This window comes from Carcharhinus amblyrhynchos, chromosome 4 (genome assembly GCF_965287045.1).
Source record: "Carcharhinus amblyrhynchos chromosome 4, sCarAmb.v2.hapA, whole genome shotgun sequence".
Taxonomy (NCBI): Eukaryota; Metazoa; Chordata; class Chondrichthyes; order Carcharhiniformes; family Carcharhinidae; genus Carcharhinus; species Carcharhinus amblyrhynchos.
In genome coordinates this window covers 133,087,499-133,111,046 of record NC_137327.1, presented here as the reverse complement: position 1 = coordinate 133,111,046, position 23,548 = coordinate 133,087,499, and the positions used below count along the sequence as shown (strand labels likewise).

Below are 23,548 nucleotides of genomic sequence, written 5' to 3'. Positions count from 1 at the left end.
TCCATATATACCACGTCAACTGCCTTGCCCCCATCCACCTCTTTGGTCACCTTCTCAAAAAACTCAATAAGGTTAGTAAGGCACGACCTACCCGCTACAAAACCATGCTGACTATTTCTAATCAATTCATTACACTCCAAATAACTATAAATCCTATCCCTAATAATTTTTTCTAAAACCTTGCCCACAACAGAAGTAAGACTCACCGGTCTATAATTCCCGGCAAAGTCTCTGTTCCCCTTCTTAAACAATGGGACAACATTCGCTATCCTCCAATCCTCCAGGACTACACCAGAGACCAATGACGACCTGAAGATCAGAGCCAGAGGCTCTGCAATCACCTCTCTAGCCTCCCAGAGAATCCTAGGGTAGATCCCATCCGGACCAGGGGACTTATCTATTTTCAGCCCCTCAAGAATTTCCAGCACATCCCCCTTATCAACCGTAATACTGTCTATTTTACACCCCTGCAACCCAATGTCCTCCTCAGCTATATTCATGTCCCCCTGCGTGAACACCGAAGAGAAATATTGGTTCAATACTTCTCCAATCTCCTCCGGTTCCACACACAACTTCCCCCTGCTGTCTGTAACTGGCCCTAATCTTGCCCTGACCAACCTTCTGTTCTTGACATACCTATAGAACGCCTTAGGATTCTCCTTAATCCTATCAGCCAAAGTCTTCTCATGTCCTCTTTTAGCCCTTCTCAACTCACTCTTCAACTCCCTCCTAGCCAATCTAAAGCTTTCTAGTGCACTATCTGAGCCCTCCAATCTCATCCGAACATAAGCCTCCTTTTTCTTTTTAACCATCGACTCAACTCTTTTAGTGCACCACGGTTCCCTAGATCTACCAAATCCTCCATGCCTGACAGGGACATACCTATCAAGGACTCGCAGTAGCTGCTCCTTGAAAAAACTCCACATTTCGGACGTTCCCAGTCCCTGTAATCTCCTAGTCCAATCTATGCTTCCTAATTCACTCCTAATAGCCTCATAATTGCCCTTACCCCAGCTAAAACTACTGACCCTAGGTTCATGCCTATCCCTTCCCATCACTAAGGTGAACGTAACCGAACTGTGGTCACTATCACCAAAATGCACACCAACTTCCAAGTCTAGCACCTGGTCTGGCTCATTTCCCAGCACCAAATCCAATATAGCCTCACCTCTAGTTGGCCTATCTACATACTGAGTCAAAAAACCTTCCTGCACGCTTTGTACAAACACTGACCCCTCTAGCGAGCTAGAACTATGGCAATTCCAATCAATATTCGTAAAGTTAAAGTCCCCCATAACAATTACCCTATTACTTTCACTCCTAACCAGGATTGTCTCCGCAATCCTTTCCTCAACCTCTCTAGAACTTTTAGGAGGTCTATAAAAGACTCCCAACAGGGTGACCTCTCCTCTCCTATTTCTAATCTCCGCCCATACTACCTCAACTGACAAGTCCTCATCAAACTTCCTTATTAACTATGCCTACTAAATTCTCATCCAAATCATTAATATAAATGACAAATAACAGTGGATCCAGCACCGATCCCTAGGGCACACTACTGGTCACAGGCATCCAGTTTGGAAAACACTCTTCTACAACCACCCTCTGTCTTCTGTCATCAAGCCAATTTTATATCCCTTTCGCAAACTCGCCTTTGAGATTTAACCTTATGCAACAACCTACCATGAGGTATCTTGCTAAAGTCCATGTAGACAACGTCAACAACACTGCCCTTATCTACCTTCTTGGTTACCCCTTCAAAAAATTCAATCAAATTTGTGAGACATGATTTTCCACTCACAAAGCCATGTTAACTGTCCCTGATCAGCCCTTTTGTCTCTAAATGCCTGGAGATCCTATCTCCCAAAATACCTTCTCACAAAGTACCCACCACAGATGATGAATGAATACTGCACATCCATCTTCACCTAAGAGAATGAAGATGGGGGTATAGAATTCAGGGAGAGGGACTATGAGGTTCTTGAAAGAATTGACATAGGGAAGGATAAGATATTGGGATGTTGCCAGCCTTTATGTAGATAAACCTCCTGGTCCAAATGAATTGTGCTGCAGGAGGCAAGGGGGGAGACTGCAGGGGTTTTCACCCAAATTTTCAACTCCTCTTTGGCCATAGAGGAGGTACCAGACAAATGGAGAATAGATAATGTGTTTATACTATTTAAGAAGGGCTTTGTGGATAAACCAGGGAACTACAGACCAGTGAATCTCACGTCAGTGGTAGGAAAACTAGTGGAGAAACTTCTGAAGGAGAGCATCTATCTCCACTTGGAGAGGCAAAACCTGAGCAGGGATAGTTAGGATTGGTTTGTCAGAGGGAGGAAAAATAAATTTGATCAAATTTTTTGAGGCGGAGACCAAGTGTGTAAATGAGGGTAGTGTAGTAGATGTAGTTTATATGGATTTCAGCAAAGCCTCTGACATGGGAGACTTGTAAAGAAGGTAAATTCACATGAGATACAGACCACTGTGATAAAGTGAATTCAAAATTAGCTCAGTTGTAGGAGACAGAGGGTGAGACAGAAGACTGCTTTGGTGACTGGAAGCCAGTGTCTAGTGGAGTACCACAGGGATCTGTGTTGGGCCCCCTATTATTCATCATTTACATAAATGACATTGATGACTATGTGGGGGGTAGGATTAGTAAGTTTGTTGATGACACGAAGATTGGATGGGGTGGTTAACAGTGAGGTGGAGTGTCTTAGGCTACAAGAAGATAGAGATGGAATGTTCAAGTGAGCAGATAAGTGGCAGATGGAATTTAACCTGAAAAGTGTGAGGTGATACACTTTGGAAGGAGTAGGTTGACAAGAAAGTATTCAATAAATGAAGGACTCTAAGAAGTTCTGTGGAACAAAGGAACCTTGGCTTGTTTGTCCACAGATCTTTGAAAGCAGAAGGGCATGTTCGTGGAGAGGTGAAAAAGGCATACGGGACACTTGCCTTTATCAATCGAGGCGTGGATTGCAAAAGCAGGAAGTCATGTTGGAGTTGTACAAAACTTTGGTGAGGTCACAGCTGAAGCAGTGTGTACAGTTCTGGTCGCCACATTATCAGAAAGACGTGAACTCGCTGGAGGGGGGTGCAGAGGAGATTTACCAGGACGCTGCCCAGGATGGAACATTTAAGTTATGAAGAGAGGTCGGATAGGTTTGGGTTGATTTCGCTGCTGCAGAGAAGGCTGGGGGACGACTTGACCAAGGTGTACAAGGTTATGAGTGACATGGACAGAGTGGATAAGGGGCAGCTATACCCCCCTTAGTTGAAGGGTCAGTCATGATGGAACATTGGCTCAAGGTGAGGGACAGGAGGTTTAGGGGGGATGTGGGGGAAGAATTATTGATACAGAGGGTGGTGATAGTCTGGAATGAGCTGCCTGGGAGGGTAGTGAACATTGCCTCACATCCTAAAAAAAATTACCTGCATGAGCACTTGGCACTTCATAACATTCAGGCTACGGGCCAAGAACTGGCAGATGAGATGAGGTGGAAGTTCAGATGTTTCTAATGCACCAGTGCAAACTCAATGGGCCAAAGGGACTCCTCTGCGCTGTATGATTTTGTGATTCTATATTGCCATTTCTTTCGTAAGCCTATCCTCCATTGAATTTTTTGTACATTCTCAATTAATTTCCCCATTTGTGCAGGCCCTGTAGCACTAAACTCATCGTCTTTCTCTGTTTCAAACATCAGTGGTCTGGACCTTGGTCTTCATGGATCATTGAGTACCCAGTCAGAGACTGAGGCTCAAATTAAGTAAACAGCAGTAACTTCTTCCTCCCCTCACCTTTTAAGAGCAATTTACTTCATTTGAATGGCTAGGCCAAGAACCAAAAACGCATCCCGGACTTTGATTTGACTAATGTATCTAGAACGTCCCAACTTCTTAGTACATTTTCTTGTACCAGTTCCAACCACCCATTTACATTTGACATGTGAAATGCTGTGAAATAACCATAAACTTTCATCACACACTGACCTAAATATCTCTGAAAAGAGAGACAGGTTACCAAAGCTTTTCATCCTACACTCATCAGGACAAACACAAGAATGCCAAATTTCAAATCATCACAACAATTTATACTACTGGAGAAAAGGGTGCTGATTGGCTGACAAGTTGACACTGATTGGCCGAGGTGTTGCTGTGGAGAAAGTAACAGGGAACTATTGGCTCTTCAAACTCCTGCGTAATTAAAAAAAGGCACAAGGCTTGAACATATTCCTTTTGTTTGCAGAGAACAGGTCATTGCGTGTTAATTTTGCTCATCTATAACAAGTGTAATAGAGTGTTTTTATGGAAATTTCTGGTGGCTTGACTACTCAGCATCAACTTGCCAACCAATCAGCACCCTTGTCTCCTGTAGTATAATTTGATTTGATTTATTATTGTCACATGTACTAATATACAGTGAAAAATATCGTTTCTTGTGCGCTATACAGACAAAACATACTGTTCATAGAGAAGGAAATAAGAGAGTGCAGAATGTAGTGTTACAGTCACAGCTAGGGTGCAGAGAAAGATTAACTTAATGCAAGGTAAGTTCATTCAAAAGTCTGACAGCTCATTGTGTGATTGCATGAAATTTGATATTTTTGCATTTGCTCTGATGAGTGCAAGATGAAAAGCTTTGGTAACACATTTGGGTGGCACAGTGGTTAGCACTGCTGCCTCACAGCTCCAGGGATCCAGGTTCAATCCTGGCTTTGGGCGACTGTCTGTGCGGAGTCTGCACATTCTCTCCGTGACTGTGTGGGTTTCCTGCGGGTGTTCTGATTTCCTCCCACAGTCCAAAGATGTGTGAGTTAGGTTGACTGGCCATGCTAAATTCCTCATGTTGTCAGGGGCTCTAGCAGGGTAAATATGCAGGGTTCGGGGGGTAGGGTCTGGGTGGATTGTACTTGGTGCAGACTCGATGGGCTGAATGGCCTCTTTGTGCACTGTAGGGATTCAATGACCTCACTTTTCAACAATGTTCAAGCACTCTACCACTGAACAACAGTAAACTACATTTTTTACCGTCCTATATTAAGTAATTGCTTCAATTATCATTTATGTGGAGAAATGCAGGTTAATATATGGATAGATGAGGGTAAATTCAACAAAGCCAGCATGGATTTCCTGAGGGAAAATCATGTTTAACTAACTTGCTAGAGTTTTTTGAAGAGGTAACAGAGAGAGTTGATGAGGGTAATGCTGTTCAGGTGGTATACATGGACTTCCAAAAGGCACTTGATATGGTGCCCTGCGAGAAAAGTTATACTTCATGGAACAAAAGAGGCAGTAGGAAGAGGGATATAAATTTGGCTGTGGCAGGAAACATAAAGTAGCGGTTAATGGATATTTTTTGGGTGGAGGAAGATCTGTCATGAAGGTTTGACCCCCTCGCCCCCCAGGAGTCAGTGGTGGGACCCTTGCTTTTTCTGATTTACCTTGGTATACAGGACACATAAGAACATAAGAAATAGGAGCAGGAGTAGGCCATCTAGCCCTTCGAGCCTGCCCCGCCATTCAATAAGATCATGGCTGATCTGTCGTGTCTCAGTTCCACATTCCTGCCCTCTCCCCATAACCCTTAATCCCCTCGCTTATCAAAAACCCATCAACCCGCGTCTTAAAAATATTTAGCGAGGCAGCCTCCACCACTTCAACGGGCAGAGAATTCCAGAGATTCACCACCCACAATTTTAAAGTTGCGGATGATACGAAACCTGGGAGAACTGTGAGGGCGATATTGTTGAGCTTCAAAAGGACCTAGACAAGTTAGTGAAATCGGCAGACAAGTGGCAGATGAAGTTCAAAGTGGAGAAGTGTAAAGCGATTCATTTTGGTAGGAAGAACATGGAGAGACAATTAAAAACAAAGGGTACGATTCTGAAGGGGCTGTAGGGATATTGGGAACTGGGCATAAACGTGCACAAGTCAGTGAAGCTCGTAGGACAGGTTGAGAGAATGGTTAATAAAGCATATAGTATCCTAGGCTTTATTAATAGGGACATAGGGTATGTGAGCAAGGAGGTTATGTTGGACTTTATGCTGACACTAGTTGAGCCTGAGCTGTTTTACTGCATCCAGTTCTGCGCGCCACACTTTTGGAAAGATGCAAAGGCATTGGTGAAAGTGCAGAAAGGATTCATGAGAATTGCGCTAAGGATGAGGAACTTCAATGATGCAGCTGGGTTGCAGAAGAGAAATTAGGACAGCTTTCCTTAGAAAGGGAAGGCTGAGAGGAGATCTACTAGAAGTGTTCAAAACCATGAGGGGTCTGGACAGAATGGATAGGGAGAAACTGTTCCCAATTGTAAACGGGTCAAGAATGAGAGGATTTAAAGCAACTGGCAAAAAAAGCAAAAGCGACATAAGAAAAAATCTTTTTCACACAAGGTCAGGAATGTATTGTCGGACTTTGTGGTGGAGGCAGATTCAACTGAAATATTCAAAAGGGAACTGAACTGTCATCTGGAAAGGAAGAATGTGCAGGGTTACAGGGAGAGAGCGGGAGAATATAATTGCTCTTTCGGAGAGTTGGTACAGGCTTCATTCTGGGTTTCCCATCCTGATGTCCATCTCGTAACACCTACTGGTACTTGCACAAGTGTGAGATTTGACAGAGCACAAGGAGAGTGAGAGCCATTTGGTAAATGGCATGATATATAAATACACAGAATGGCCACTTAGGAAAGACAGTTGGCCCAGGACGAATCAGCATCTTCAGGGTCATAAGAAACGTACGGACATAAGAAATAAGAGCAGGAGTTGGCCATCTAGCCCTTCGAGCCTGCCCCGCCATTCAATAAGATCATGGCTGATCTGAAGTGGATCAGTTCCACTTTCCCGCTCTCTCCCCATAACCCTTAATTCCCCTGTCTATCAGAAACCTATCTACCCGTGACTTAAATGTATTCAGCGAGGTAGCCTCCACCACTTCAACGGGCAGAGAATTCCGGAGATTCACCACCCTTTGAGTGAAGAAGTTCCTCCTCAACTCCGATCTAAACTGCACCACCCCACCCCCCCCTTATCTTGAGGCTGTGCCCTCTAGTCCTGCTATCCTTTCTAAGCGGGAAGAATCTCTCTACCTCTACCCTATCCATCCCCTTCATTACCTTATACGTCTCTATAAGATCCCCCCCTCAGCCTTCCAGTCACAGTAATATTTAGAAAACAGTATGTTTGAAATCAACAAGCTGACAACATGATTTTGCTACTTAAAACAGAACTGCTTGACGTGATTGCCCAATGGCCTGTGTTGGTGCTGTAAAATCTGATGCACTTTTACCCTGGCTCCATCTCTGCCCGGTCCACCTGGCAGGCCCGGATCTCCTGGGAGGCCCTGGAAAACAAATGACAGAATCTCTTTACTGTGCATTCAGCTGACTGATGACTCCTGCCAGAATGTGCCTGACTGCAGACAACTGGAGGGCTGCTACTTTTCACCAAAGTGCCAAGTTGCCTTTGACACAGGACATAATAACAGCAAAGCTCTGACCCTCACGAGGCAACCAGGAAACTCCGCTGAAATCTGCTGGAACTGCAGAGGAATAAAGAACAAAGAACAACACAGCACGGGAAACAGGCCCTTCGGCCCAACGAGCCCGCGCCGCCACTTTAACATTATGAGTGCCCTCCTCTGCCCATGACCTTTGTCTACACCTACTGGGGAATCTCTTGATCGATTAAATATAAACCGTCGAGTGTTCTTTGTTCAAAGTTCTAACACCCCATGTCTGGGAACCCTGTCTGCAATGGACAGCCCACCCATTGGCAATGGCCACCCCTGCTTTCCCAGTCCCACCCCAGTGTCCTGATCGCCATCCTCCTAGGCCTGCCTCAGCAAAGCCAGTCCGCTAATCTGGTTGTCCATTGCTACTCTTCAAGTGGCCGGCAGCTTTGGTAGGTGGGGAACACAGCCAACTGGCTGATGACCATAAAATCCACTCTGGCTTCCGGGCCTGACAAAGGCAGGCTCGTCCCCAACTCAACAACCCGTGGGCGGGGCAAAGAATTGACGCCACTGACTCAGTATTATTGTTAATAAGCATGCAAATACTTACATCAAATCCTGGGTTGCCTCGTTCTCCATCTTTGCCAGGTTTACCCTGTTTAAACAAAAATACAAGATGTGTCTGCAGGAAACAAATGTCTGAACAGTGATAATTGTAGAGAGAGATGAACAATTGGCGTTATGACATTGTTTTTGGATGATGCGTACACGGAATTGCTCGTGTCACTTAATATAAAATTGTGGGAATAACTGGTCATTTGAACTTCAAATTTGACTTACATTCTGCAAAGAGAATCATTCCTTGTTACAGCTTTAGAGAACAAAAGTGACTATCACTGTCTTGGGGTGTTTTATGATTAAGTGGGACATTTCAAACCTGCTAACACTCCATCCTCAAAGAACAAGGATCACATCAGCTGGACAGTGGAGGTGGGTGGGTATCAGCTAAAGTCAAGACAGATGCAATCTGGCCAATTACCACCCTATGCAGGGGATTTTCATAGTAACTTCACTGCAGTGTTAATGTAAGCCCACTTGTGACTATAATAAACTTGAAATCAGCCTACCCTCCATCACGAGCAAGGTGATGGAAGATGCATCAAGAGTGTTAACAATGGCTCTTACACCGCTCACTGACAATCAGTCTGGGTTCCTTGTAAGTGACTCAACTCCTGACTTCATTACAGCCTTGGTCCAAAACATAGACAAAAAATTTGAGCTGAAAGAGGCGAAGTGAGAGTGACTGCCCTTGACATCAAGATAGCATGTGACCCAGTGTGGCATCAAGGATTTCCAGCAAAACTGAAGTCAATGGAAATCGGGGGAAATCTGTCAACTGGCTCAACTGGGCTGTCTAAGTGACAAGAAGCAATTGCAGCAACAAGGGCGAAGCAATTACCATCTTCAACAAGGGAGATTCTAACCATCTCTGCTTGACATTCAACAGAGTTAGTCAGGCTGAATATACCAGCATCAACATCTTAGGATATTACCATTGATGAGAAAACTCAGTTGGACCAACCATATAAATATTGCGACTACACAAACTCAGAGACTGGGAATTCTGCAGTGAATAATTCATCTCCTGACTCCCAAAGCCTGTCCACGCATAAGTCTGAAGCATGTTGCAGTTCTCTCCACTTGCCTGGATTACAGCAGCCCCAACAACGCTCAAGAAGCTCAACAAAGCAGAGTGTTTATTCAGCACCCCATCCACCACCTTAAACTTTCATTCCCTCCTCAACTGACGCAGCATAGCAACATTATGTGCCGTCTATACGATTCACTGTAGGAACTCACCACACCTCCTTTCACTGTATCTTTCAAACTCATGACCATTCCACCCAGAAGGACATGGGCAACAGACACTACCTCCCGCAAGGTCCTCTCCAAAGCCACCCACCATCCTGACTTGGAACAATATCACTGTTCCTTCACTGTCATTGAGGTCAAAATCTTGGGATTCTCTCCCTAACAGCACTATGGGTGTATCTACAGCCCATGGACTGAAGGGGCTCATGAAAGAAGTTCACCACTACCTTCTCAAGGGCAACTGGGGATGGGCAACAGACCCTGGCCTTGCCAGTGAAGCCCACATCCCATTAAAAAATGAAAACCAACACATGGGCAAATGGTACTGTGATGTTAAAAAGCATGTGGCATTCAGGTCTAGATTTTCCTGGTGTTTTCGCACGTATTGTAGACTGTCATATCAAATGGACACACTCTCTACTTCACAGCCATTCAAGTTAACCAATCCTCCCCTCCATCTCCACACCCAACCCAGTGGAGATTACAACTCCCACTGAGCAAAATCTTCACTTTATAAAGAGCAACACCGTTAGAGGTTTACTTGCTTACATGTAAAACTACATAAATCAAACACTGTACTTTATATGTCTTCAGTAAAAATAATAACATGCAAAATAGAAGCAGGAATAGTTCATGGGTGCCGATGAACCTGTTTCATTGCTCAATCAGATCATGGCTAATCACTGACCTCAATTTTGTTTTCCCAAAGAATCCCTTGGTTTTCCTGGATTCCAGAAATCTCCCAATCTTTGCACTAAATATACTCAGCAAATGAGAATGCACAACCCTATGAGGTAGAGACTTCCAACGATTTACAACCCTAATAAAATTCCTCATCATCTTTCAATGTTTCTGCCTATGATCTTATCTTAAATAGTCAAACCCTTATCTTTAGGAGACAAGAACATAAGAACATAAGAAATAGGAGCAGGAGTAGGCCATCTAGCCCTTTGAGCCTGCCCCGCCATTCAATAAGGTCATGGCTGATCTGAAGTGGATCAGTTCCACTTTCCTGCTTTCCCCCCATAACCCTTAATTCCCTTGTCTATCAGAAACCTATCTACCCATGACTTAAATATATCTGGCGAGGTAGCCTCCACCACTTCAACGGGCAGAGAATTCCAGAGACTCACCACCCTTTGCGTGAAGAAGTTCCTCCTCAACTCTGATCTAAATTGCACCCCCCTTATCTTGAGGCTGTGCCCTCTAGTCCTGCTATCCTTTCTAAACAGAAGAATCTCTCTACCTCTACCCTATCCATCCCCTTCATTATCTTATACATCTCTATAAGATCCCCACCTAATCCTGGGCCTTTCAGCAATCAAAACAACTTCTTAGAACCTAACCTGTTAAGACCACTCCGAATTTTTAAAGTTTTAATGCGATCATCTCTCTGTCTTCCAGATGCCTTCAGAATATTTTCCACTCAATCTCTCCTCATGGGCTCAACCCTTGTATTCCAGAACTAGACAAGTAAACCTTCGCTGCTCTCAAGCCCTTCCTTAGATGAGAAGACCAAAGCTGTACATGGTTGTTCCGTCAGCTTTGAAGAAGGCGTCTCAGACTCGAAGTGTAAGCCAGAATTTTCCAACCTCGCCCATGGCCGGGATTCTCAAGTCCCGCTGCAGTGGGTGGAGATGTGGCAAAGTGTCAAATTCTCCATTCCTGCTGGCAATGGGGCGAGGGCAAACAAGGCTAGAGAATTCTAGCAGTTATCTCTGCTTCTCTCTCCACAGATGCTGCCAGACGTGCTGAGATTTTGCAGCATTTTCTGTTTTTATTACAGTATCCCCAAGGCAGTCTCTGAAAGATTGTACCAAAACATACTAAAGTCTTGATTGCCTCAAACTTCCCAAAAGCCAATTAATTTATCCTCCTCAAGTGCATCTTCCACAAACTTCCTTCCATTCACTCTTGGTTGACATGGTGTGACTCTCACCCTGTCCCCAGCACCTTCCTGGTGGTGACTCTTTGTTATTAGTGTAAAAATATGTTAATACTGGGAGTGAAATGCTGTGCCACATAGAAGATAACAGGCCAGTCAAAATGGTAGATTTTAAGGGGCATCTGAAAGGAGGAGTGACGTGTGAAGTTTTAGGGCGGGGGGGGGATTCCTGACCTTCGGGCACAGGCAATTGAGGCCACGACAGTGAATCTAACCAACAAGAAGTAGTGTGCATTTGGCTGGCATTTGACAGAAGCCAACGTAGAGATGGAATTAAGCAAAACAGAAAACATTCATCTCAGATCAACTTGGATTTTAAGCGTGCAGTCCTATTCCAAAAATATCCAACACGACAGGAACTGCTGTCTATCATTTCTAGTCCATCAACAGTATCCGGGCATGTGGTTGTTGAACAGCTCTTTAGTTAGTCCCTGCTTGACCCTCTTACTTACTCGCTTTCCTGGCTCTCCAGGCTCACCCTTCTCACCTTTGACACTAAAGCCAGGGGGACCCTGCAACAAACAGAATGTGGATTGAGTGACAGGCAGACAGCGAATCCCTGAAGACACTTTAGTTCAAGCTCTGTACGTCATACTTACAATAGGACCGGGTGGGCCACGCTCCCCAGGATTGCCAGGCAGCCCAATCTCACCCTAGCAGGAATAAAAGTCATCAGAGCATTAGGACGTACCCGTGAGAACACTGACCATTTAATGAGAGAAAGACACTGTAAAGTACTTTACAATCAATAAATTATTTTTGTTATTAGGTAAGATAACTCAGCAACCAATTTCACAGAATTCCTACAGGAATTCCATCAAGCCCGCACCAACAGCAATCTAACCCAGACCCTATCCTTGGAATCCCACCTACCCTGCAAATCCCTCTGACACCAAGGGGCAATTAAGCATGGCCAAACAACCTAATCTACATCATTTCGGACTGTGGGAGGAAACTGGGGCACCTGCAGGAAACCCACACAGACACAGGGAGAATGTGCAAGCTCCTCACAGACAGTGACCCGAAGCCGGAACTGAACCTGGATCTCTGACGCTGTGAGGCAGCAGAGCTAAGCACTGTGCCACTTCTTGCACACAGCAAGGATTCACAAATAGCAAATTAATGAATGAGCAGATCGTCTGTTTCTGGTCCTTTCAGCCGAGTGAGAAATGGTGAACTCTTTACTCTTAATTTGTCACAACTTTTCCCTCCATCTTCAGAGGCAAATGGGGCCCAAGTTTAACAGTCCAGCCAAAAAAAGGCAGCATCTCCAACACTGCATAACTCCCTCGTCCTTGCAGTGAAATGTCAGATAAAGTCAGTACTCTCTGCTGAAGTTATTTTTACCGTACTTTGTATTACAAACTAAAGTGAAAGAGTTCAAGCTGTTGGCCAAATCTAATATGGAGACTGAGGCCAGGAGGGGCCTGTGTAGAAGGGCTGGCAACAAGAGTGACAGATTTGACTTTCACTCTTCCCTAAAAAGGGGCACTGGACTCTGCATTACCCATCTTCACCATTTCACCTTGACTCATAAAGTCAATTCTTTCAATAGCCTGAGTGTATTTATTGTTAACTTTCTTACAGTTAGGTAAAAGACCATGCTCGGGGGAAAGTGATGAAACAGTTACCTTGTCTCCTTTCTGAAAATCGACGCCAGGAGAATTCAGTTGTTCCAACTGTCCCGGAGGACCCGGGGGACCCTGAAGACCTGGATCACCCTGGCAAGAACAGATATGAGAGTAAAAGAGAGGCCGTACACCAGATAGAGCCCTAGAGGTTTACAGCTTGGAAAAAGGCCCTTCAACCCAACCTATGCACGTCGCCCAGTTTTTACCATTAAGCTAGTCCCAAGTGCCCATGTTTGGCCCACATATCTCTACATCCATCTTGCCATGTAGCTTTTTAATGTAGCTTCTTAAAAGACAAAATTATACCTGCTTCTACTACTGCCTTGGCACCTCGTTCTAGACACTCACCACCCTCTGGACCCTTTTGTATCTCTCCCCTCTCACCTTAAACCTACGCCCTCTAGTTTTAGACTCCCCTATCTTTGCGAAAAGATGTTGACTATCTACCTGGAATATGTCCCTCATTATTTTATAGACCTCTATTAGGTCACCCCTCGGCCTCCTACACTCTAGGAAAAACAATCTCAATATATCCAACTCCTCTTTATAACTCAATCCATCAAGTCCCGGTAGCATCCTAGTAAATCTTTTCTGCACTCTTTCTAGTTTAATAATATCCTTTCTATAATAGGGTGACCAGAACTGTGCACAGTATTCCAAGTGTGGCTTCACCAATGTCTTGTACAATTTCAACAAGACCTCCCAACTCCTTTATTCAATGTTCTGACCAATAAAACCAAGCATGCTATCCATCTGTGACTTCACTTTCAAGGAGCTGTGAAGCCTTACCTCTAGATTTCTTTGTTCTATAACACTCCCTAAAGACCTATCATTAACTGAATAAGTCCTGCCTTGGTTCAATCTTCCAAAATGCATCGCCTCGCATTTACCTAAATTAAACTCCATCTACCATTAATCAGGCCACTGGTCCAATTCATCAAGATCACCATAAGACGATAAGACATAGGAGCAGGATTAGGCCACTCGGCCCATCGAGTCTGCTCTGTTATTCAATCACGGCTGATCTTTTTCTCATCCCCATTCTCCGGCTTTTCCCCATAATCTCTGATCCCCTTATTGATCAAGAACCTACCTATCTCTGTCTTAAAGTCACTCAATGACCTGCCCTCTACAGCCTCCTGCAGCAAAGAGCTCCACAGATTCACCACCCTCTGGCTGGAAAAATTCCTCCTCATCTCTGTTTTAAAGGACCGTCCCTTTAATCTGAGGTTGTACCCTCTGGTTCTAGTTTTTCCTACTAGTGGAAACGTCCTCTGCATGTCCACTCTACCCAGGCTTTGCAGTATCCTGTAAGTTTCAATAAGATCCCCCCTCATTCTTCTAAACGCCAATGAGTACAGACCAAGAGTCCTCAACTGCTCCTCATAAGACAAGTTCATTATTCCAGGGACCATTCTTGTGAACCTCCTCTGGGCCCTTTCCAAGGTCAGCATATTCTTCCTTATGGACCAAAATTGCTCACAATACTCCAAATGGGGTCCGACCAGAGCCTTGTTCAACCTCAAAAGTACATTCCTGCTCTTGTATTCTAGCCCTCTCAACATGAATGCTAGCATTGCATTTGCCTTCCTCACTGCCAAATGAACCCACATGTTAATTGTAAGAGAATCTTGAACAAAGACTCCCAAGTCCCTTTGTGCTTTTGATTTCCTAAGCATTTCCCCATTTAGAAAATAGTCTATGCCTCCATTCCTCCTTCCAAAGTGCATAACCTCATACTTTGCCACACTGTATTCCATCGGCCATTTCTTTGCCCACTCTCCTAACCTGTCCAAGTGCTTCTGCAGCTCCCCTTGCTTCCTCAGTACTACCTGTCTCTCTGAAGTGCCTTCAGTTCCTTCCTCCAAATCATTAACGTACATTATGAAAAGTTGTGGTCCCAGCACTGACCCCTGAGGCACACCACTAGTCACCAGCTGCCATCCTGAAAAAGACCTCTTTATCCCCACTCCCTGCCTTCTGCCAGTCACAGTAAGAAGTCTCAGAACACCAGGTTAAAGTCCAATAGGTTTATTTGTAGCAAACACCACCAGCTTTCGGAACTGGTCGTTTCTTCGTCAGGTAGGTGAGAGTTCTGATCATAAACAGAGTATATAAAGATGCAAATTCAGTTTACATGAATAATGATTGGAATGTGAATCTTTACAGCTAATTAAGTCTATTCACGTTCCAATCACTATTCATGTAAATTGAATTTGTGTCTTTATAAGCCCTGTTTGTGATCAGAATTCCCACCCACCTGACGAAAGAACAGCCAGTTCCAAAAGCTAGTGGCATTTTCTACAAATAAACTTGTTGGACTTTAACCTGGTGATGTGAGGCTTCTTACTGTGTTTACCCCAGTCCAACGCGGGCATCTCTACATCCTGTCTGTCAGCCAATCCTGTATCCATGCCAGGATCTTATCTTAACACTGTAGGCACTTAACTTACTTAACAGTCTCCTATGTGGCACCTTCTCAAAGACTTTTTGGAAATCTAAATAAATCACGTCCACTGGTTCTCCTTTATCTAACTTCCTTGTTACCTCCTCAAAGAATTCTAATAGATTTGATAGACATGATCTCCTCTTGACAAAGCCGTTCTGACTCAGTCCTATTTTATCGTGCAATTCCAAGTACTCTGCCATCTCATCTTTAATAACGGACTCTAAAATCTTGCCAATGACTGAAGACAGGCTAACCAGCCTATAATTTCCTGGCTGCAACCACTCTCCCTTCTGAAACAGCTGTGTTCCATTAGCTACTTACCAGTCCTCTGGGACTGTCCTTGCCTCCAGTGATTCCTGAAAGATCACCAGCAATGCTTCCACATTTCCTCAGCTGTCTATTTTAGAACTATGGAATGTAGTCCATCTGGTCCAGGTGACTTATCCACCATCAGCTCTTTCAGTTTCCCCAGAGCCTTCTCCTTAGTGATGGCCACTACACTCACCCATGTCCTGTGACTCTTCTGGAGCTCTGGCATCCCACGGGTATTTTCCACCATCGAGACTGATGCAAAGTAACTATTCAGTCCCTCTCCCATTTCTTTGTTTCCTATTCTTACTTCTCCAGCATCATTTTCCAGTGGTTCAATGTCTATTTTTGCCTCTCTCTTGTCTTTTATATATTGAAAAAAAACTCTTCCCATCTTCTTGAATATTACTAGTTAGCTTGCACTCATATTTCATCTTCTCCCCCCCCTTATTGCTTTTTTAGTTGTTCTCTGCTCGCTTTTAAAGGCTTCCCAATCCTTTGGTTTCCCACTAATCCTCGCCACTTTGCGTGCTTTTTCTTTTGCTTTTATGCTGTCCTCGACTTCCCTTGTCAGTCATGGATGCCTCATCGTCCCTTTAGTATATTTCCTCCTCCTTGGGATGAATTTCTGTTGTGCCTCCCGCACAACCCCAAAAACTCCTGCCATTGCTGTTCCACTGTCTTCCCTGCTAGGCTCCCTTTCCAATTAACTCTGGCCAGCTCCTCCCTCCAGTTACCTTTATTTAATTGTAATACCCATCACATCTGATTCCAGCTTCTCCATCTCAAACTGCAGGGTAAATTCTGTCATATTGTGGTCACTGCTCCCTAAGGGTTCTTAAGTTTCCTAATCTAGTCTGCCTCATTACAAATCACCAAATCCAGCACTGCCTGTTCCCTAGCAGGCTCTGTCACAAGCTGCTCCAAAAAACCATCTCTTAGACACTCCATAAATTATTTTTTCTTGGGATTCACTACCTCCCTGATTTTCCAGTCTACCTGTATATTGAAGTCCCCCATGATTATTGCAGTATTGCCTTTTTTATATGCCTCTTCTATCTGCTGATTTATTTTCTGCCCCACATCCTGACTACTGCTGTACACAACTCCCATCAGGGTCTGTTTGCGATTCCTCAACTCCACCCACAGAGATTTTATGCCTTCTGATCCTATATCACCTCGATTTAACTTCATTCCTTACTAACAATGCAACCCCGTGCCTGTTGCCCATCTACCTGTTCTTTCAATAGGAGACATATCCTTGGATATTTAGATCCCAGCCACGTAGTTTCACTCACAACATCGTACTGGCCAATTTCAATGTGCGCAACAAGCTCACTTATCTTGTTCACCTTCTTCGCTGTCCACCATGCCACCAATCTTGGTGTCATCGGCAAACTTACTAACCATACCTCCTAAATTCTCATCCAAATCATTAATATAAATGACAAATAACAATGGACCCAGCACCAACCCCTGAGGCACACCACTGGTCACAGGTCTCCAGTTTGAAAAACAACCCTCTTCTGTCATCAGACTAATTTTGTATCCAATTACCATTTATAACCTACTGTTAGATCAGATGGTGTATGATCGTCAATGAAGTGTTTTACATAGATTTTTGGGTGTGTCTGTGTAAATTATTGACTTAATCTTTCCCTGTCTCACCTGCCCATCACTAGTAGGTCATCAATAGACATTGCCATTGATTTCCTCTGGATTCATTCTCACTCCAGTGGCATCCAAACAGGTTTGTGCCTCGCCCCTTGTACATGGCCCTATGCTCTCATCCTCATTATCTCTCTCTGCAACCTCTCTTCTACAAAGTGACTCCCTTCCCTGTTGTCAGGATGTTTCCCTCTAGCCATTTATTCAAGGTTGCTTCCTACGATTGTCCAATGTTGAGTTATTATTTACCAGCGGGAGCAGACTATTCAGCCCTGAGGTCCCAATCCTCTCAAACACTCTTGCAACCCATCTCATCCAGCTGCTTAAAGTGTCCTCCTTTTCCCCCTCTTGGAGCCCAACTCTTTCTTTCTGAGGCTCTGGCTCCTCTTCTATCTGTAACCTACTATCCCATTAGGGAACCCCTCTAAGGCACGAACCGGACTTAGCAAGGACCTACAGCCAGTACAGCCTATGAGGTAAGTGTATGAATACTAATGATACCAGGTCATTACAAATTGGGACAAATTAAGCTGTCGCTTTACCTTCTCTCCTTTGGGACCTTGAAAATTCAGTCCCATGTTTCCCTAGAGCGAAACGGAGGAAAAGAGAGGCAGTCAGTCGATGTCATGCCAAGTGTTCTCAATTTAGCAAAATGTCTATTTTCCTTCCGCAATCTTACCTTTGGTCCAGGTGGGCCGGGAGAACCAGGAAAACCCTGGAAAAAAACAAAGCCGTTTCACAGTGAATGATTTTAACCAGATGAGAGGAGCAACCTATTCAGACAAAGAGAATGCCATCCTATGGGAAACTCAAACCCCTCAGTTAATCAAGGATCATATTAGAGTCATAGAATCCCTACAGCACAGAAGGAGGCCATTTGGCCCATTGAGTCTGCACCGACCACAATCCCACCCCAGGCCCTATCTCCATTAACCTCACATATTTATCCTGCTATCCCTCCCTGACACTAAGGGTCAATTTAGTTTGGCCAATCAACCTAACCCGCGCATCCTTGGATTGTGAGAGGAAACCGGAGCACCCGGAGGAAACCCACACAGACATACGGAGAATGTATAAACTCCGCACAGACGGTGACCCGAGGCTGGAATTGAACCCGGGTCCCTGACGCTGTGAGACAGCAGTGCTAACCCACTGTGCCACCTTTGCCAAAGCTTGCCTTGCTGCAGCTACTCCTTCGAGCTCTCTGTCCTCTCGAGTGCAGGCTGCAAATACCTTTATCCTTGTTAGTCCTGGAATTTGTCAAGAAGAGAGTCAGCTAATTTCAGCACTTAGGAGTTCTGAACTTGTCTCGATGGAACACCAACACCCCCCCCTTCCACCCCCTCACCACCCCCCACCCAGACCGACAGACTGACGGCACACACAATTATTATCACTGCAATTTGTACAACTAGGTATCTTGGCATCACTGCAGTAGTTTAATAATTGCTGAGAGCTGTGGACCCATAAGAGATCATCCTAAAGTGAGGGGAGGGGATCCTGTTTACTGGAGCTACGGTTGAAGTTTTAAGAACTAAATATAATCAACCACCAGTGTTGTGGGGTGTGTACACTGGGATTGGGGGGAGGGGGTGCATGAGAACAGTGACTGCCTGCAACACGTAACTTTGCCTCAATTTTACTTACCGGCTGACCTGGAGGACCATCTTGGCCAGATGGACCCCGTACTCCCAGTGGGCCTTGGGGACCCTGTGAGAAACGCAAGTTTGTTAGCTTGATGTTTACTTACATGGTACGTTCATCAATTGAAACATTAGTTCAACAGACTGGACAAGTTCACATCAAACACTGGTGACTGAGTTCTTGCTGCAGCTTAGACACGGAATAACATTGCTTCTCATTTATCTCAGCAACTGGGAATGATTTTATCTGGTTTTAACAACATCACAAGCACTAGGGAAGGAACAGAAGGATGGAAGGAACAGAAGGAAGGAAGGAAGGAAGAAGTAACCTGGAGCAGTGGCTGACACTGGCCTGCGAATGGGTGCAGGCGAAACTCCGGTTACACAAGCTTTGCGGAATTTAGGTTAGGCACGTCCATATTGTAAACAGAGGCTACGAGAAAGTTCAAATGAACATTGGACGTCCTTTGGCAGGATAAATTTGACTTGTTATTCGAGTCGTTTGGAGCAGTGGCAATCTAAGGTCTGGATTCAGAGATGATAAATGCCGTTTATGTACCAATTTGCCAGAAATACTTGCCAGAAGAGAATACCAAAGTGCTTTTAAATCCCTATTCTAACTCCAAGTGGGAATTACCTGGTGGGGTGAGTATGGGCAAATTGCAAAGCTTCCTGATCTGGGCAGCAAGAGTCCCAAGTGAAGAATAGAATATTGGTACAGGAAGCTGTTGGTAGGTACCAAAGGAGAGGTCCTTGACACTCAGGCAAGTCCTGGCAGAAAGGGTTTTGGGACAACCTCAAAATTTTAAGGGACGGGGTCCAATCTGATCCAAGAAAATTAGAAAGAATTAAAGCGCTCCTCTCAAAGGTAGTTCTGTCCTCAGTTCTAACTCTCACTAGCCTCATCTGGCACAAAAACTTCCCTGTTTGGACACTGAATAAAATAGTGCCAGAGATTATCAGAGTTTCATCTGTCTATTCAAAGAATTCTGTTTCCACAGATGACCTACTCACAAAAATAGGCTAAAATTGAAGGCTGCCACATGCGATTTGAATGCATGTTCCTGGGCCACTGGATTACTAGCCCAGCAAAATTGCCACTCACCCACCAACTCTATATTGCACAAACAAAAGCAGAAGAAGTCCCATTTCACCCAGGAGTAACTGTTGCTAAATTATAACAGTTTTAATCGGCACCTATTTTTCATTCAACTCTTCCTCCGATAGCTCTATAAACCATCTCTGCACTAACAGTGGTAATATTTTACCATATCTCAAGACACACTCATCACAATAAATGTAACATTTACAGCATGTCTACCTCTGCGGGAGATTGCCCAGAGTATCAAAACTTGGTATGACTGGGGAAAGTCCCTTTTAAATCAACTTTGTCTTTAACAGCTTCACTTTGAAGAGCTTGTGGTGATGTTCTGACTCATAACGCACCAAGAGATCAATCATATAACCTTCGATCGACCACATACATGTCCACTTAAACTCACACAATCAGGCGTTAAAAAGCACTTCAAACCTGTTCAAGGGGACAAATACAAATGGCTCTGCTACTTACTGGCAGTCCAGGGAGCCCGGGTAGTCCTGGTTCTCCTTTCTGCCCTGACAACTGCGCTGACAACACGTCGCCCGGCTCACCCTAATGCAGGAGGAGGGAAGACACAGAAAAGCGATTGAAATGAATTTGATTGCATTGCACAAGCAGACACGAAACCCGTGAGCTTCTCAGTGTTTCTAGACCTTACCTTTTGGCCTGGTATCCCCGGAGGACCCTGCAAAAGGAAAAACAGATTCACAGAATATAAAAAAACGTTCTTGACTCAATGACAATTTGTTTCCTCAGTTGCTGTGGCATTTTATGCACAACAGATATTTTCGGGTTACTTGTGTCTCACTGATTTGTGCAAACATTAATCAGCCGTTGAGTGTACACGCACATGCACACTTACATGCACACACGTGTGCGCGAGCACGCACACACATTCACACACACACACACACACACAGATAAACACACACACAGACAAACACACACACACACACACACACACACACAGACAAACACACACACACACACACTATTCAGAAAACAAAGATAACTTTAAGGGATTTAAATTTGTACTGGTAAACATTAGCTGTAAATAGATTGAACTAAGCAGAGTGACACAAAGCGGGATAGTAGAAATAAGGGCGGTAGTTTGGCACGACAATGACTAGACCTTGCAATAACTTCTTGATGTGGAGCTACTGATCTCAGTCCGAGTGGATGCAGCAAGAAGGGACCCAGGCAAAGGGTGCCCCCCAAGGCTTCCCTGGCCCAGGTCCGAGTGACTGAGACATGGGAAATGTCGGTCACATCTGATTTCTTACGCAGGAGAGGCGGGAAACAGATGTGGGGGAGAAAATATATCACAAAAAGACGCCTGATTCCCTCAGAATAATAAAATTTAAATTGCAATTAGAAGTTACATCACTCAGGCGGTGGAAGATAGTCTGAAAAACGGCATATGAGTTGAGCTACTTTTATCCACTCTTTACATCAACCTTCACCCTCAGCTGAGATGGGCAGACAAGCACCCTATTTCCAGTTGCTCACATTGAATTGATGTGAATTGACTCCAGCTCCGTTCTCAGTGTTGTCACAAGGTCACTGGGAAAGTCGCCCGGCTGTATGGGGGAAGATTCTGTTCCTCCAAACCTGAGCTGTGTCTAGAGGGGGCATCCTCTGAGCGGTGGCTGCAGGACTGGGAGTCATTTCAACTGACGAATTAAAACATGATGGCTAGAATTCTCCAGCCGTTCACGCCAGTGGGATTCTCTGATCCTGCCGGCAACGCACCCCCCGCCTGCGGGTTTCCCACCAGCGTGGGGTGACGTCAATGGGGACTTCCATTGGCAGCGGCGGGACTGGAGAATGCTGCCGCTGGCAAACAACATGTCACCTCCTACCGGTGGGAAACATGTGGCTGGAGGACTGGAGAATCTCACCAACTTTCTTCCCCTTATAGAGTATCACCACCCAGGGTCACCTTCCAAAATACACCAGCCATTGCCATGGGTTAACTCAATAACTCCCCTATTCTAACGAAGGGCAGTACGGTGGCACAGTGGTCAGCACTGCTGCCTCACAATGCCAGGGTCCCGGATTCCATTCCGGCCTCGGGTGACTGTCTGTGCGGAGTTTGCACGTTCTCCCCGTGTCTGTATGGGTTTCCTCCGGGTGCTCTGATTTCCTCCCACACTTTTATACCCACCAGATGTAATAGGAATAACCTGATACCAACTCCAAAGATGTGCTGGTTAGCTGGATTGGCCGTGCTGAATTGGCCCTTACTGTCAGAGGGATTATCAAGCTAACTACGTGGATTACCAGGGGCAAATACATGGGGTTATGGGACAGGGCCTTGGTGGGATTGTGGTTAGTGCAGACTTGATGGGCCAAACGGCCTCCTCCTACACTGTAGGGATTCTATAATTAGAGCCATAGAGATTTACAGCAATGGAAACAGGCCCTTCAGCCCAACTTGTCCATGCTACCCTTTTTTTTAAAAACCCCAAAGCTAATCCCAATTGCCCACATTTGGCCCATATCCCTCTATACCCAACATACCCATGTAACTATCTAAATGCTTTTTAAAAGACAAAATTGTACCCGCCTCTAATACTACCTCTGGCAGCTTGTTCCAGACACTCACCACCCTCTGTGTGAAAAAATTGCCCCTCTGGACACTTTTGTATCTCTCCCCTCTCACCTTAAACCTATGCCCTCTAGTTTCAGACTCCCCAACCTATCTAGCTGATCCATGCCCCTCATTATTTTATAGACCACATTATTTTATAGATCGCCCCTCAGCCTCCTAAGCTCCAGAGAGAGAAGTCCCAGTCTATCCAGCCTCTCCTTATAACTCAATCCATCAAGTCCCGGTAGCAGCTTAGTAAATTCTATCCAGACCCGAAACGTTGGCTCTATTTTGTCTGCACACATGCTGTCAGACCGGCTGAGATTTTCCAGCATTTCCTGTTCATGTTTCAGATTCCAGTATCTGCAATATTTTGCTTTTAACTTCCCTGGCGAAACGTGTTGGTAAAATCATTGTTTCCCTCTCTCCACGTGCCTCGAGCAGTGTCCCACATTAACGTACAGTGGAAGATCGGCAGCTAGCTACGGTCTGATTGCAGGGATTTTCCGGCATATGCCACAGGCGGGACGGGAAAATTTGGAAAGTGCCCAAAAGCTGACTGATAATTTGCCCGCGATGATGCCCGCCCGCTGGAAAGTCAAACCCCGAGACTTGTAAAAGTGTTGCAAATGCAGTCCCAAATTAAACAAGTTGCAGAACCGTTCTCTGTTATTCTGTTTGCTGAATACCAAAAGCTGGTTTTACTGTGGGGCCCATACACCCCAGGTGCACAGAGATAAACCTAAAAAGCTTTGGAAAAGTAAATGGATGTTTTTGAGGCTGGGGTAGTGGCGCACCCTGAAATATTGGCATTGAAACTTCTATTGCTTTTTTCATTTCTATAAATTACTTTTGACAGAGGAATGATACTGATGATACC

The 23,548-nt window shown here is 44.8% G+C and overlaps 1 protein-coding gene across 3 annotated transcripts in view; it reads right to left on the bottom strand.

Moving 5' to 3' along the window:
- Positions 1–23,548, bottom strand: part of col4a5 (collagen, type IV, alpha 5 (Alport syndrome)) — a 256,775-nt gene that overhangs the window by 102,579 nt on the left and 130,648 nt on the right. For all 3 annotated transcript variants that reach the window (XM_080187894.1, XM_080187895.1, XM_080187896.1), the window contains exons 8-17: positions 20,734–20,760; positions 20,547–20,627; positions 18,981–19,043; positions 18,013–18,048; positions 17,876–17,917; positions 12,908–12,997; positions 11,876–11,929; positions 11,729–11,788; positions 8,070–8,114; positions 7,295–7,348 (exon numbers count right to left, since the gene is read on the bottom strand). In XM_080187894.1, coding sequence (XP_080044020.1) covers positions 7,295–7,348; positions 8,070–8,114; positions 11,729–11,788; positions 11,876–11,929; positions 12,908–12,997; positions 17,876–17,917; positions 18,013–18,048; positions 18,981–19,043; positions 20,547–20,627; positions 20,734–20,760 — 552 coding nt within the window. The remainder of the gene's footprint in view (positions 1–7,294; positions 7,349–8,069; positions 8,115–11,728; positions 11,789–11,875; positions 11,930–12,907; positions 12,998–17,875; positions 17,918–18,012; positions 18,049–18,980; positions 19,044–20,546; positions 20,628–20,733; positions 20,761–23,548) is intronic.